The sequence below is a fragment of the Malurus melanocephalus genome, unplaced genomic scaffold, assembly GCF_030028575.1.
Source record: "Malurus melanocephalus ecotype Western Australia unplaced genomic scaffold, MMel_1.1 scaffold_738, whole genome shotgun sequence".
Taxonomy (NCBI): Eukaryota; Metazoa; Chordata; class Aves; order Passeriformes; family Maluridae; genus Malurus; species Malurus melanocephalus.
In genome coordinates this window covers 223,215-237,330 of record NW_026623970.1, presented here as the reverse complement: position 1 = coordinate 237,330, position 14,116 = coordinate 223,215, and the positions used below count along the sequence as shown (strand labels likewise).

Below are 14,116 nucleotides of genomic sequence, written 5' to 3'. Positions count from 1 at the left end.
CATTTCTCTGAACAAGCGTTTTCCAAAATTATCTTTGCATAATGATCAGCAGAGAGATGAAACAACTGAGGAGGAACAGAACAGCCTGAATCGCTCAGCGACACGCACATCAAACTTGAGAAACTGGAGCAGTTGCTGCATCTCTACCAATTCAGAAGGCTCCTACCACAAGAAATAAGAACCTAACTTGTTAAAGCAWTTTTATTGAAGTATTTGGAGGGAAACTTTCATATCATGAGTAAAAATACTAGAGTTGAATCTTGTTAAAAAAAAAAGTCAGAATGATGGGCTCTCTCTGTGAGCACAGCAGTTTCTGATGGAGAGGGGAAGTGAGGGCTTTCATAACATACTCCCAAATAAAAATAATAAATGCTATTTAACTGAAATACATGTAATCATTTTTTATACAGTCAAGAGAATGAAAAAACAGAAAAAAGCAATTTAAAGAACGCAACCTACAATGGAATAACTTTATTCGCAGCAGAGACAGAGTAAGACTGCTTTTATGAAAATTACAAAGAAACATGATACAACAAAAATAGGGTGTGGGGAATTTCCCACTAAGATTAAAAATGAAAAACAAAAAAAAAATTCACTTTTTGAACACCATTATTATTCAAACACATATGAAGTTTCAACCTAGTTTTTTCATACATGGGAAACACTGTTAAACTGAATCTTCAAGAGTGAGAAGGCACCATGAACTGTTGGTTGATACCTTTAATGCACACTCAAGAAAGAAGAAATGATCTGGCATGATGCAAAAAATCATTAAGTGTTTATATATATTCATATATCTTTTCGTGAAAAAAAAAAAAAAAAAAAAGAAAAAAAACTTTGAAAACAAACCGACATCATGTAAATAAAGCCTTTAGATCTCGTTTGACCACGTATCAAAAAAAAAAAAAAAAAAAAAAAAAGCGGCAACAAGTCATTACTTCAGTGCCAAAATGTACTCGTGTCTGGCTGACTCGCTCATGAGGATGATTTCTCACTTAGACCTGTGTGGTATTTCTGTACAGTGGTGGAAGTGAGTGATTTTGTGTTGTTGCCTTTCATATTAGATCGGTAAATCAAGCGTTTTCTAGGTTCTGAGAAGCCAATCCTATGAAATATTCCTAAGTTCTATGCAAATGGAATCATTAAATGCACTGTCTAGAATGAAATACTCATCTGTACGGCGYGGCAATCCCACCGGATTCAGTTTGATATGTAATGTCTTGTAGCAGATGTTATAACAAAAATAACTTTTGCTTTTTGATTTACCTCACTGAGGCCATTAATGCTGTTCCTATAGTTGGTTTTCTGGAGTTGGATGACACTTCACTGCTGTCCAAAATGAGTTTGAACCTTAACCCTCCAGAGTTTGTTCACTTTGTTGCTTATATTATTGCACTAGCTACTAAAGTCTTATATCTTCCTATATAAATCTAATTGTTCAGAGTGCAGATTCTGTATTTAGATAATGAACTGTATGAAATAAATAAAATAAGGGGATTTTCTGGTCAGAGTTGCTGATATGTTGAATACCTTAATTATTTCTAAAGTAAACAGTTTTGGTGTATATTCTTAAAAACCTATGGTCATTCAGCATAAAAGCCTTGACATAATACTTAAAGAATGGATTTGTTCTCCTTCTCAAAAATGCATCAAAGAATTGTTTTAAATACAGAATCTGTGAGGCTTCCTACAAATTCATCTAAGTTGTAATACAAACACAGTTTGTAACTCGATAATATAGAAAGTTCTCTAGTGTCCATTGAAGTAAGGTCCCCAAAATGCAGTCTGTTTTGTTTCTGAATGGCAAAACATTAAGCGGTTCCACTGGCTGAGTAGGAGAACTGAGGAAAATGAGGTCTTCTCTCATTATCTACACAATCCATGCTGTCATCTGAAAGACGGAAAAAAATAACCCATTAGGTAACATTTGCTACCTTTTTTTTTTCAGCAAATCAACAATAAGATAAYGCATGGTAAAGTTATGTCAGAAGATAGTTGTTCAGGAGTCCWTTTAAAATTGCGAGGAGCTGCATTGCTTACATCCATATTCAGTGTTCTGAATTTCTGGAAATTGCTATTTGAGAGCATCAARCATGCTCAGTTATCACAAAAATATAATATTTTCAATGAATATGGACATTAGCCCATGCTCAACTGACTGCCTGCATATACACAATGCATGTGGATATGGACATGTGCAAAACTCATTATCATCACTGATTTCCAGTGGGAATGTGCAGATTTGGAAGAGACAACAGTACAATTAATTTCACTCTTATTAAACAGGATTTTCATTTCCCAGACTTGAAAGATGTGGAAGGTTTCACATCAATTTACCAACTTCTTAGTCAGATATATGGAATACATATATGGAAAACTCTCAAGTTTAAACTGAAGCTTTTTTATATGGGCTGGAGAGACCCATCATAGCAAATTATTTGTGGTGGTCTGGAGAACACAACGGGAAACAATTTGAAAAACTTTACCTTGGTCAGGAGGAGTGATTGTTATCATCTGTGCTGTAAATTCTTCATCAAAGTATCTTGTATCTGTTTCTGATGTAACTTGTGGCTTGAATGGAGGTACAAGCTATGAAGAGCAAAAGAAAAGGTATCAATTTACAGATTCYTGCAGTGTTATTTGAAACAAGTGGAATTTGACATAGTTATAAGCTACATTGTCTTTTCCTACATTCCTAAAATGTCTAAAAAACACCAGTTCACAAAGACGGAAGCACACACAGTAAAAAAAGTACTTACTTAGGTGTGTACTTCCTATTTATGAGGCATTTAAAGCATTTTTCACATAAGATTTAACTGCACAAAGAAAAAGTTAGAATTTTAAGATTTCTTCAAGTAATAACATGCTGACCGATGTTTAGAAATAACACCACATACTGGCTCCCCACATAATTATATRGAAATTGTCAACTTCATCTAATCAGATTTATGCTTAAGGAGGCTGAAAATCAGTAAGAAAGATGTTCTGCGATACCAAACTGATCAGCTAACCTTGTGTTTCACCACAAGGGTTGTAACATTCACCAAAAAGTTTCAGCTACAGCACTACTGTGTTCACACAGCTCAAGCTGGAGGTCTCACCAACCTGCGAGAATTAGGCCAGACCTAGGCAGCAGCTGCATTACAGTTTAATACTCTGGGTCCCCAAAAGCAGTTTGRTGTCAATTCTGAACTTCAAAAACCTCGAGTGCCTACAAACATCCAAGCCCAGCAGCAGTGAGCATCCTCCTCTTGCTACACCGGGAGCTGCACTAGCTGGGGTTTATTCCTGAGACTCGCTTGGGCAGACAGGCTGGAAACCATCCATGTGTACCTAGGCAAGCTCTGGCAAGAGCAGCTCCAGATGGAGCGGAGCTGCCTGACTGGGGCTGGAGGAGGAGCGCGCCTGGGAAGCGGGATGGGGAGCCGGCTGCATACAGATGCACACACTTGGAACACGGACAACTCYGGAGGGCAACGGAGCTGGGATTCAGACCCTGCTCACCTTCCCCTGCATAACCAGATGTAAGCACTGCTCTGAGCCCTCTGCCCGAGCACAGAGCAGCTCTGGATCCTGCTCGCCCACCGCCGGGGTTACGCGTGGCCATCTTTTAATAGCACACAGCCACAGCAGCAATGTGGGAGTGTGACTGAGGAAGTGCACGACTTCCAAYCCCAAACTGCAGGGAAAGCTACAGCAAGGCCAGCGGTAAATCGGTCCAAGTGACCCCAAGACATGCACTTCTGCACTTGCACAAACAAGAATGACACCGACAGAAATCACTACCTGGAAAACATCAGCAAATCTTGAATATACCAAACACCTCTTCCCCACCCTCAACTTTTCCTCCAGCTTGGATGTAAAGAATGATTTGTTTGTCAAGTTGGCAAATAAGAAAAGCAAGTTCCAAGCTCCCTATCAYCAGGATCATCTTTCTCATCTGTTTYGAGAGCACCTAACAGTGTTACAAAGAGCTCTCCAATGAAACACCTTCATTTTCAGTGTAAAGACTGTAAGAAATGTCATCTATACATATGGCAGTATTGCCATAGACAAAGAAGCATTTACCGTTTAAAATCAATCTTTAAAAATTAAGGGATGTAAGAGCTGTTTATTATAAGAGAGCACAATTATCGTATATATTCATTACCTTTTTTTTTTAATTACTCACAACTCTGTGCACCCAAGAATGGCTTTAAAGGAGCTGAGCACATTATTGTAACAAAAAGCACTAGGCCCTTAGAAGARGTCTCTATGTCCCAAATTTGAAAAGGAAAAGGAAATGATATCCCAAAGTCAGGAGTCACTGTGAGCCTGGCAGTGCCCCTGCAGCTACTGAAGAGGGATTGCTTCACATTACGATGTTAATTAACTCTTCTCAATCAAATCACATCAACATATTACACATAAAAGCCCCATGGAGAATGAAGATTCTTCCTTCCTCATGTAACTCTATTCTCTCTCTCCTTGTAGCAGTTTCTGCTTTCCTCTCAAAGCAAACCTAGTTTGTTTTTGACAGGCTGTGCATGTGTGTGTGTGAAGCTCTGTCCTTTTAAGTTAATGGTGGTTTTGGCACTCACAGTGCCCCCAGTTGCTCTGCTTGCTGTGCRCAGCACAGAGTGATTTAGGACTTGGGCACTGCAGCAGACACCTGAACTGAGCACATTGAACGACTCAGAGCAGCAATCCCATGCCAGCACACATGTGGAATGGGCTAGCACTGCCTGTATCATTTTCCTTTTTATTTTAGTATCTGTTAAAAGCAATTTGAGACAGATGATGATGCACCCACAAGACATCTTTTCCCCCTAGCTGTCAAATTCTGAGCGCTAAGCTGGAAACAGAGGGGAAGCCGCAGAAAGCTCCAACTCTGGCTTTAACAAGCAAATATGTCACTTTACTGAAAAGCTGTCACTGCAATAGCTCTGCAGTTCAACTGGCAGAGGGGTGCCACCTGTAGCCTCCCAYGGCTGCAGACCAGCATTGGTACCCMCAGGCTCATGCTGGTTTAACAGAGAAAAAGGAYCAGAAAAAAACCTCATGTGATTAAAATCTCTTTGTGTATGTTTTGCTTGTGGGTGGCCAAAATACTGAAAATTAAATCATACCTTTCTCTGCACCAGAGACAGACAGCACTCCTCCAGGTGAGTGTAATAAACATTTTAAATTTTGGGGACAAATCCAGTTATTCAAAGTTCCTTACAATTTAAAGCAAAGCTATGTTTCCAAAATGTTTAATTACAAAGCAAGTGTTCTGGATTATCCAAGCCCATATTCATACACACATTCAGCATTAGTGACAATGGTGGATAAMCAAACTTAGCACACAAACACATCTCAGCAGCTGACAAAATCCAGTTTTAATCCATGGAACTGCACTTCAGGTAAGTGCTGCAAGATCCTCTTTGGACCACCCAGAATGTAGGCAGCAATTACCCACAGGATCTCCATTTGCACCACGTGTCTACTTCAGATGCAAACACTAATGGGACACAAGCAAAGCCAGGATCTAGATTCCCTGGATTGACCAAGATCAGGAATAATCTCAATTAGCACATGGTTTTCTCTAGAAGATGCAAACATTTGGAATTTCCTGCTAGTTTTCAGAACAATCTGAATCAGTACCACTATGGGACAATTTATGAAGACTTTCTCAGTCCAATGGATRAACACATTGCCTTCAGCTTGTGTGATTTCTCTTTTGTTTAGGGAACCAAGACTACCACAAAATAATAAATCACTCAGAATTTGAGCCCCATTATCGGTTTTTAACCTTAAACTGCATAAAACCAGCAAACCCCAGCATTGACAAGCAAGTATTCAGCTTGTCAGCTGGGTGACAATGGGGACAACTTCCTGTTTAGAACAGGAATTCAGATCTACTTTTTATGTTATACTGAATAAACGCCAAGCAATCCCCTCCTGCCCTCATGATTGCATGCAGCTCTCCCTCAAGGGATGCTTCTAAAGGGCTGAGGTCTCAAGTCTTATCTACACTTTCAAGGCACAAAAACTTATTTTGTGATTTTTCAGTTCCCTTTAGCCACACATATCTGTAAGGAAGTGAAAGAAGAGAAGGAAACAGAGCTCTCTCTGCTGTAGAGAGCTGTAGCTGTATACAGGCACTGGAAAATTCTCCCACTACAATATGGGAACTCAGTTTCTGCCAAGTTCCTTACCTGCTCCTACCAGCTGGAGGGACAACTAAACTGTATTTAGAGATCAAATGGGATCTGATATGATGAGAGACTGTTGGGRGAAGGAAGGAAATCAGGAAAGACTGGGATTGAGTGAGATCATGTGGCACCATAGATGGGAGCCTTGAATCAGCAGGCCCACATTTTAGTTGGCTGCACTTCATGAGTGTTATGAAAATGCGGCTGGTGACAATCAAATGTGAGGGGACAACAGCACACCAMCCTTAGAGCCCAAAGCAGGGCATCTTGGAGGAATGAAATAGTTATCTGAGAAGAAAGGGGCAGTGAGGCATAGAGAACTGATGGAACACATTCTTACAGGAAGGGCTGGGCTCCTTGACTGCAGTGGCTCCCACTGTAAAGCCAACAAACTCAGTGGAYCTCCAGGAAAACCCATGAGAAATACCATGAAGTGCAGACACTTCATAACAGTCCTCTGCCACACACAAAAAATAGCCTTAGACTTGGAGTGATGTAAAAGCCTACACTTGTCTGCACTTGTCTTGAATGCTGACATGAGATTGAAAAGGCAGGAAAAATGCAATGGGGAAAAAGAGCCCATCTTCTACTACWGCTTTTAGGAAGTTTGGCTTCAGAKGCTCAGGATTCAGCAGCAACTCCTGGGCTCACAAGGGATTCGTCAGTCAACACCAAGAAATGGCAACAAGAGTCCACAGGAAAAGTAATTTTGAAAGCTTATATACTCTCTAAATTTGGAAGCTATTTTGATTACATCCTATTTGTTCAGCCATAAACATGTATCTCATTAAGAGATACTCCTATCATCGCAAAGTAAAAATCCAAAAGTAATCTGATTACCGTATTTTAAGAAATATGAARGACTTTAGCCTTGCTAAAAACAACTACAAACCTTTCCTGTGGAGGGTTTTYGTGTACCTTTAGAGAGGAACAAAATTTGAAACACTTTGTATATCCACAGCTACAGTTCACCTTGGGAGAACTGTTGTATAAATACCTTTTTCTCATATACGTCTTGCCAAACAATGCCAGCAAAGAATTTGTGCTGCATAATCTCCTTGGCATCATCAGGACCGCCACCTAACCTGTAGGAGGCAAAATAAGTAATTAAATGTTTGAATACACTTGTTTTTCTAATACAATTTTTATTGCATTGTGCTGAAGGAACTCTGAGTTTATATAACACATTTGGGAGCAGTTCTAGCATTTGCTACGTGTTTGRTTTTTTGTGCAAGGCCTATTTTAGGCTTCAACACAGTTCCACTAGAAGATTTAAAAACACGCTAACAAACAGAATTAGAACAAAGATCTCTCTTAGACAAAGAAAAAATGATAATAATAATAATAATCACAATTCAAAAGACCTGCCCTTTAGGAAAGATGCTGTCCTGGGGACCACAGCAGAACCTGCAAAGCAAAAGGTCTGAGCCACAGATCTTTACATTAACATRCAACTACCCCTTACAGTTTTCTGGAGCAGAGTGATGCCAGCAGTAAAACCAAATTTGATTTTGAAGTGAAAGAGAGACAAGGCTTTTTAAGGCAAACTGATTTATGCAACCTGATTTAAATTTCCATTAAAGAAAACAGTTGACAACTGCAGTGATAATATCACAGCATATGCAAATCTTTCCTCCTCCTTGGCTTCAGGAAAGCACAAAGGGTGTTTTATTGACTTGAGGTATATYAAGATAAAGCACTTTTATTCCAAAATAAAACTGTCCACACAGCTTATAGATGCAATCAGTTTAGCTGCAGTCTTGAGCTAACTGATGCTTAAATTTTGCTGTGGAGGTTAAAATGTTCTCTAAAAGACTGAACCACATCTGCAAGCAAAGGCAGGCACTGAGAAAACAAAACAGATACTGGGTAATCAGCAGGAGACTCTTTCAGGTAAAGAGGTTAAGATGACGCTCAGCATTTCAGGTATAGGAGGAGTTACCACGTTCACCCAGGCTGACCTCCAGGATCTGCCTATCCTCCCATGCCTCACTAGCAAACAGATACTGCCTGTTTCAAGAGCTTGAAGCAATGACTCTCCATGACCCAGGCTAGAGTTACACTGCTACACACATCARGGACAGACATTTCTGAGCCTGAAGCCAAGGCYTGGCCAGGCCTCATCCATTGCTGCRCAGCCTCTGGCCTTGGATTTCCTCTGGGCCACATGTGGTAACTCCATGYCCCAGTTCATGATTATCTGGGGATAGAGGGGAGGGGTTTGGTTCAAAATATCAGAGAAAATATGAAGGCTCTGCTAAAGTCCACTGAAGTGGTATTTTTACAGGTTGAGACTGCATGTCTGGAATGAAGCATGAAGGCACAATGCTACTGGGACAGCACYGGATGAAAAAGCATGGAAAAGTCAAATACTGTGATACTTTGTTCATGGTGCTCACTGGGAATGGGTCCTGATGCATCCAAACCCTTGGCCATGCCAGAGCACTATCTGGAGAGAAGGGACACTGACAGAGGCCACAGCTGCACCAGAAACACCCAGCAGCAGAGGTGCCTGACTGTCCAGAGGCTGTGCTTGCTTCCTTGCCCTCTTCCATTCAGTGCCACAGTGGCCAAAGGGGTTTGCTCCTTAACATTCCTTTAGGAAATGTGCAGTGGAACACTCCCCAGCCTGCCAGTACCTGGGTGACTCTCACCTCCCCAGGCAAGCCCTAAGTCCACCCTAGAACCCCAGGGGCCAAGCCAAGCTGGACAAGGGCTCTCCCATCTGCCTGGCAACAGTTTCTACAGCTGCAGAGCAGCCTGGAACAGAGACAAACTCCAGGGCAGCCTGGGAACAGAAACAAACTCTGTGAGTAATCATTTCTCGGCTGGTTCCCCCCAGGTCTAGTGGCTTTGCCAAGTCTCTACCAGACTCCTTGCTGCTTCCACAGCACAGATGATGCTGATGGCCAATGAAGAGGGTGGAGTCAATCCTCTCTGTCCACAGATGTCAACAGGAGCTCAGGAGCGACTCTGAGCTAAGAAGCACCTGAATGGTGTTTTGCAGAAGCRGGCAGGAAGGCTGGCTGGCTGCAGACACGTACAAGTGCTTTGCAGAATATGTTATCTAATACRAGCCTTTGTTCCATGAAGGGCAAACACATACTCAGGGAAATGCCAAGAAGGACTCCAGATGTTTTACTTACCTTTTAAAAATGACACGAATCTCATCAAAACAAATGGGGAAACAATAGAAACCTTGTATTTTGGATACAGACTTATTCCAAAAGACACTTTTGTTTTCCAGAATTATCAGGAGAGGTCCCTCTCAAGAAGAACAGAATTAAATTGCCAACTAATGCAAAAATCATGGTTAAGCACCAGTGAGAACATAAAGAGCAGCAGGTTTGTCTTTCATAAGGACAYGCAATAAATAAAAATACAGCAGAAACAAGAGCTTCGAAGAAATTCCTTTATAATAAAAGTTAAATTCTGTATATTCAAGTTTTCAGACAGAATCAAAAATAGTGTATACAGGACCTGAAAAGCAACAGCTACAGAAATTCAGAGTATACAAAGAAGTACAGCAGGAAGTGTAGAGGCCAAAAAGCAATTTAAAGAAAAACACAAGAAAACATCCCWCAAAACCTAACCACCAAACAATTCTGGTTATTCAATCAACTTCTACCTACATGTGAGAGACTTTTTTATTTTAGTGAAATCCAAGAGTGAAAATTATTAATAAAGTGCAACATCAATATTAAACTGAAACAATTTTCACATTTTAAATTTTTATGAAGCTGCATATTTCAAGTGCCTTTAACCATTTAATGACAAATGCCTGTGCTCCACAAATCGAGTGCAATCAGCCATCATTCCACAGATATATTATGTAAAAATAATTTTAAAATAACTTTTAAAATTTACTGTATTGTGTTTTTTAACATATGTATATAAATATAATGTATTAACACACAGAAAGACTGCAATTAGTGGATCATGTGAAAATAATGTATCTCTGCTTGCCCATGTAGGAGTACACAATTCTCAGCTTCGAGGTCCATTCCCAGCTCTTTAAAATGAAACCTGCACACTTTCTAGCTTTTCAGCCTTGTTTTCCCATGATTTCTCTGAGTCACCCCTGCCCCCACCAAACCTGGTTCTACAACAGCACAAACACACCCACCAGGCTGAAGAACAACAGCTCAGCAAAAGCTGTTGCTCACCAAAAGCAAAAGCTGGTGTTCACCAGCTCCAAGCACACAGATACACACATCTCTCATACAGTCAAGATGGAAACTAGTAACCTATTTTACTATGGCCCTTACCTTCAGAGGCTTCTAACAGCCACAGGGAAGGATTGGAACTCCATCCACATCAGTTTCCTGTGACTGGCACTATCAGCACAGAGAAGCTCACCCGAGCTTTGAGAACAGCATGATCTGAGGACGCCAGATTTGAAAGGAAAAGGCCACATTCTTCCCAAAGCCCTGTACACAGTCTTTGGGTGCTTTCCTGCTCAGAGATTAAAACTTTTRGAAAGCCTAATGCAGCTAACTCCCAGGTCTTTGCAGAGCTTTACTTCCCCACTTCTTCATTAACCACATGCATGTGACACAAACATGGTAGATTCAAAAAGCCCTGAAAAAGCTCCCACTTCCCAAAATTARTAATTGAGAGGAGTCACGTTTGAGGTTGGTGAAGCTTGGGAAGCCTCTAAAGTAGTAGTTTCTAGAAAGCTGGGAAAAAAAATTCTTTAAATTTGCCTTTCATGTTTTTCTCAGCTTCAATTTAGATCTCTGTGGATAAACGGAGTTTGTCTAAATCACTGTGGACAGACTGATTTACACTAAAATTATCATACACAACAGATAAATCTCAGTCTGTCTCAAAGTACCTGATGAAACACGAATTTTTGAGTATTTTGCAGTTCAGCTGATTTTGCAGGACACTGGAACTGACGGGAGACAGACACACTTTTGAACTTAAGGCACACAGTTTGGAGCAAACACAAGTCACCTCTCATGTGGATCCAAAACTCTGCATGTCCACAATGCATCCAAATGTGCTGTCCAAGAGGACCAGTAATTCAAGGTTACCTCCTCCTGCTGGATACCAGAGCTAGCTGGGACCACCTCCAGGCCCCTGAAGTCCCCACGAGTGTCACCTCTAACTCCTTGAATGCCAGCAGTGTCTGTGAAAGCTGCAGACCTCCCTGTGTCTGACAGCAAGGGTGCTTAAGTGCAAATCTCCTCCTTTCATAAGKAAAGAAACTAAGGAGTTGGTTTCATACAAATAATGGCTTGATTGACTCTGATATTTCTAAACATCTGCAGCCAAAGTTGCATTCTGGATGTGGAAAGAACCACCATCACTAGAGAAGAATGATRTACCAGATCTTTGTGTGGCTGTAARAACTGACCACYAGGTCCAAGGGTGCACCTTCAGCTCTCCAGAACCACAACCWCAACTCTTTGAAGTCATGAGATCTTTGAACAGGTGTTTGTGAAATGCTGCATCACCTTCCTCTCATTCTTGCTGAATGGCAAGGTCCAACAGCACCACACAGGCAGGTGAGGCAGCCTGTGACAAACCCCATCTGAGACAGGCTGAACAACCCTGACCTATGACAGGGACTAAGGCACGTAGTCAAATCTGACCATCAAAATTCAGATTAAACCATCCTRAAGTTCTCTCAAGTTAAAAACCTACCAAGATTCAGATCTTGCAAGACACCAATTACAAATCCACCCACCCATCTAAACTCAGACCATTCACATGGAATGCCCTGATCCATGCCCACTTTCACAGGCTGCAGTATCCACAGGCAAAGAAAAAACAATAAAAGGTAAAAGCTTTTTTATGTGCAAAAAAATGCTCTGATTACCTCCTTTCACTTGATCCATGTCACAAAGCAGCAAAGGGGAATTTCAGGTCACATTAACAGGAAATATTTACAGAACAGATTTTTTCCTTCTTAGGAAAATTAGGACTCACATTACAAGATTAATAAACTTCTATCAATCCCAAAAGAAACTTCAAAATTCCTTTTCTCTTACAAAATGGATTTCATATGACCAAATTTAGAAAACAGTCATGATTAAAAGCAGAATGCAATTTATTGTTCTCCACATTTTCTCCATATGCCTGGGAGTTTGAGACTGAACTGGCATTACAGAACGCAGAATGCTAACATTGCTTCTATATATCCAGCTCAGCTACAACAGGTCATTTTTAAGGTTTAATTCACTGACACAGATCACAGTTCCCTAGCTCCTTGATATTTAACTTAAACTAYCTTTGGCACTATGCTTAGTTTTATCAACCTTTATTGTTGGGTTGGCTGGGGTTTTTTTTGTGATTTTAAGGGAAGTGACAACATCTCCCAGTTTCCTTCTTCTCATGGTTTTGGCCGCCTCCTCCATCTCACTCTAAAGTTCATCCACAGTTRTGCTGCCAATTCTGATGCTTTCTGCCACAAACATTACAATTACACCAACTTCTGTCCATCGCTGGGCTTTATGGAAGAGAGGATTTCTGCTGAATTACACAGTGGCTCCCCAGAGCACCAGACTATCACGCATTATTTAACTTTTCAGTAAATATATTTCAGTAGCTCTCTGGCTGGTTTCTGTCCATATGGCTCCATGATTCAACTACCAAGTATGCCAGGAGCCCACCCCAGCACCCAGACCACCCAGAAAAAAAMCCCATAACACTACAAGGGCAGGATGCAGGACTTCTACCTCTTAGTGCTTCCACATCAGGTCTCCATGCTGCCTGAAATGCCACAAAGCACAGCAAATTTGCCAAACTACAACTTCAGCTAAAAAGTTGTGTGAACTGTGACTGGGGAGAAACCAATATTGGTTCATGATCCAAAAAGCTTGGGAAGCACCAGTGTAATTAGGCATAATTACAATAAGGCATGTGTGCAGGCTTGTCTAGTCAAYAGTTATTGCTATCAGCAGCATGAAAATCATCTGTCCACCAGWGCAGCCCTGCTTCCAAGCCCACAGAAGATACACATGAAGAAATGGCTATTTGTATACAGTGAGCATATTGTGGAGTAATTATTGGCATTGGGAAGATCTTGTAATTAGAACCGAGTGGGTGTTCTTTGTTTGTAAACAAATTGCATTTTGGTTCATCAGAGATGCTCCTTTAAGAACAAACTGGAGCAGATGCTGCTTGTGTTGCCAGTGATTGAAAGGCCCCACCTGAATAAGCTACGAAAGGGTCACAATTGCATTTAACCCAGCGCTTTCCTGGACAGGAATGCTGCTGGCTGGGGCTGCAGCCAGGCTCRCAGAGCACAGAGCCTGGGGGCTGCTCATCAATTACAAAACCTTCTCCTGGAGGTCCCCTCGCAGGCGCCGCGTTCGGGAGGGGGTGCAGCTGTTGCCACCTTGTACAGGGCTGGCCATGTTCCTGGCTGCAGCCATGTCCTGCTCCCCACGTCGCCACCAAGATGAATTCTACAATACTGTAAACTGTGCATTTGCATCACGAGACCTCCCAACAGGATTTTCCATCAAAAGCAGTGATGGAAATAGCCTACAGTGATGACAGAAATCCTTGCTACAAGTATCCAGGCACTGGCAAACCCCATTTTCCTGCTATGTGCACACACATGCACGGAGACTAAACAAACATCAGAAAGCAAATCAGAATTCTCTGCTTGCACCTCACATGAAAGGTTTCCTGTTTGGGGCCCATTAACAGTGGATAGTTCAGGACAGGAGTGCAGGGGCAGAGTCACAATATTATTTGTTTTAAAAATGTYTGGGTTGACAAGATGGCAGGTTTTTAAACTGATGTTTATCTTTGTGTGAAGGTCAACATCCTCTTTGGATCTTGTTCTATTTTCTGTTTGTTAGCCCATAAGGGCTTGGGTTTTTTTTTTGTTTTGTTTCTTCTGTTTTTAAATCAAGGCTTGTTTTTTAAATAATAAAGCAATAAAAGAAAAACAAAAACAAAAGATGAAACAGGAAAAGTCG

At 41.1% G+C, this 14,116-nt stretch overlaps 1 protein-coding gene across 2 annotated transcripts in view; it reads right to left on the bottom strand.

Annotated features, from left to right (window-relative positions):
* Positions 1-901: 901 nt before the first annotated feature.
* AKT1 (AKT serine/threonine kinase 1) overlaps positions 902-14,116 on the bottom strand; it is a 77,686-nt gene continuing 64,471 nt past the window's right edge. For both annotated transcript variants that reach the window (XM_057384703.1, XM_057384704.1), the window contains exons 12-14: positions 7,174-7,261; positions 2,487-2,589; positions 902-1,891 (exon numbers count right to left, since the gene is read on the bottom strand). In XM_057384703.1, the coding sequence (XP_057240686.1) occupies positions 1,812-1,891; positions 2,487-2,589; positions 7,174-7,261 (271 nt within the window). In that variant the 3' untranslated portion in view covers positions 902-1,811. The remainder of the gene's footprint in view (positions 1,892-2,486; positions 2,590-7,173; positions 7,262-14,116) is intronic.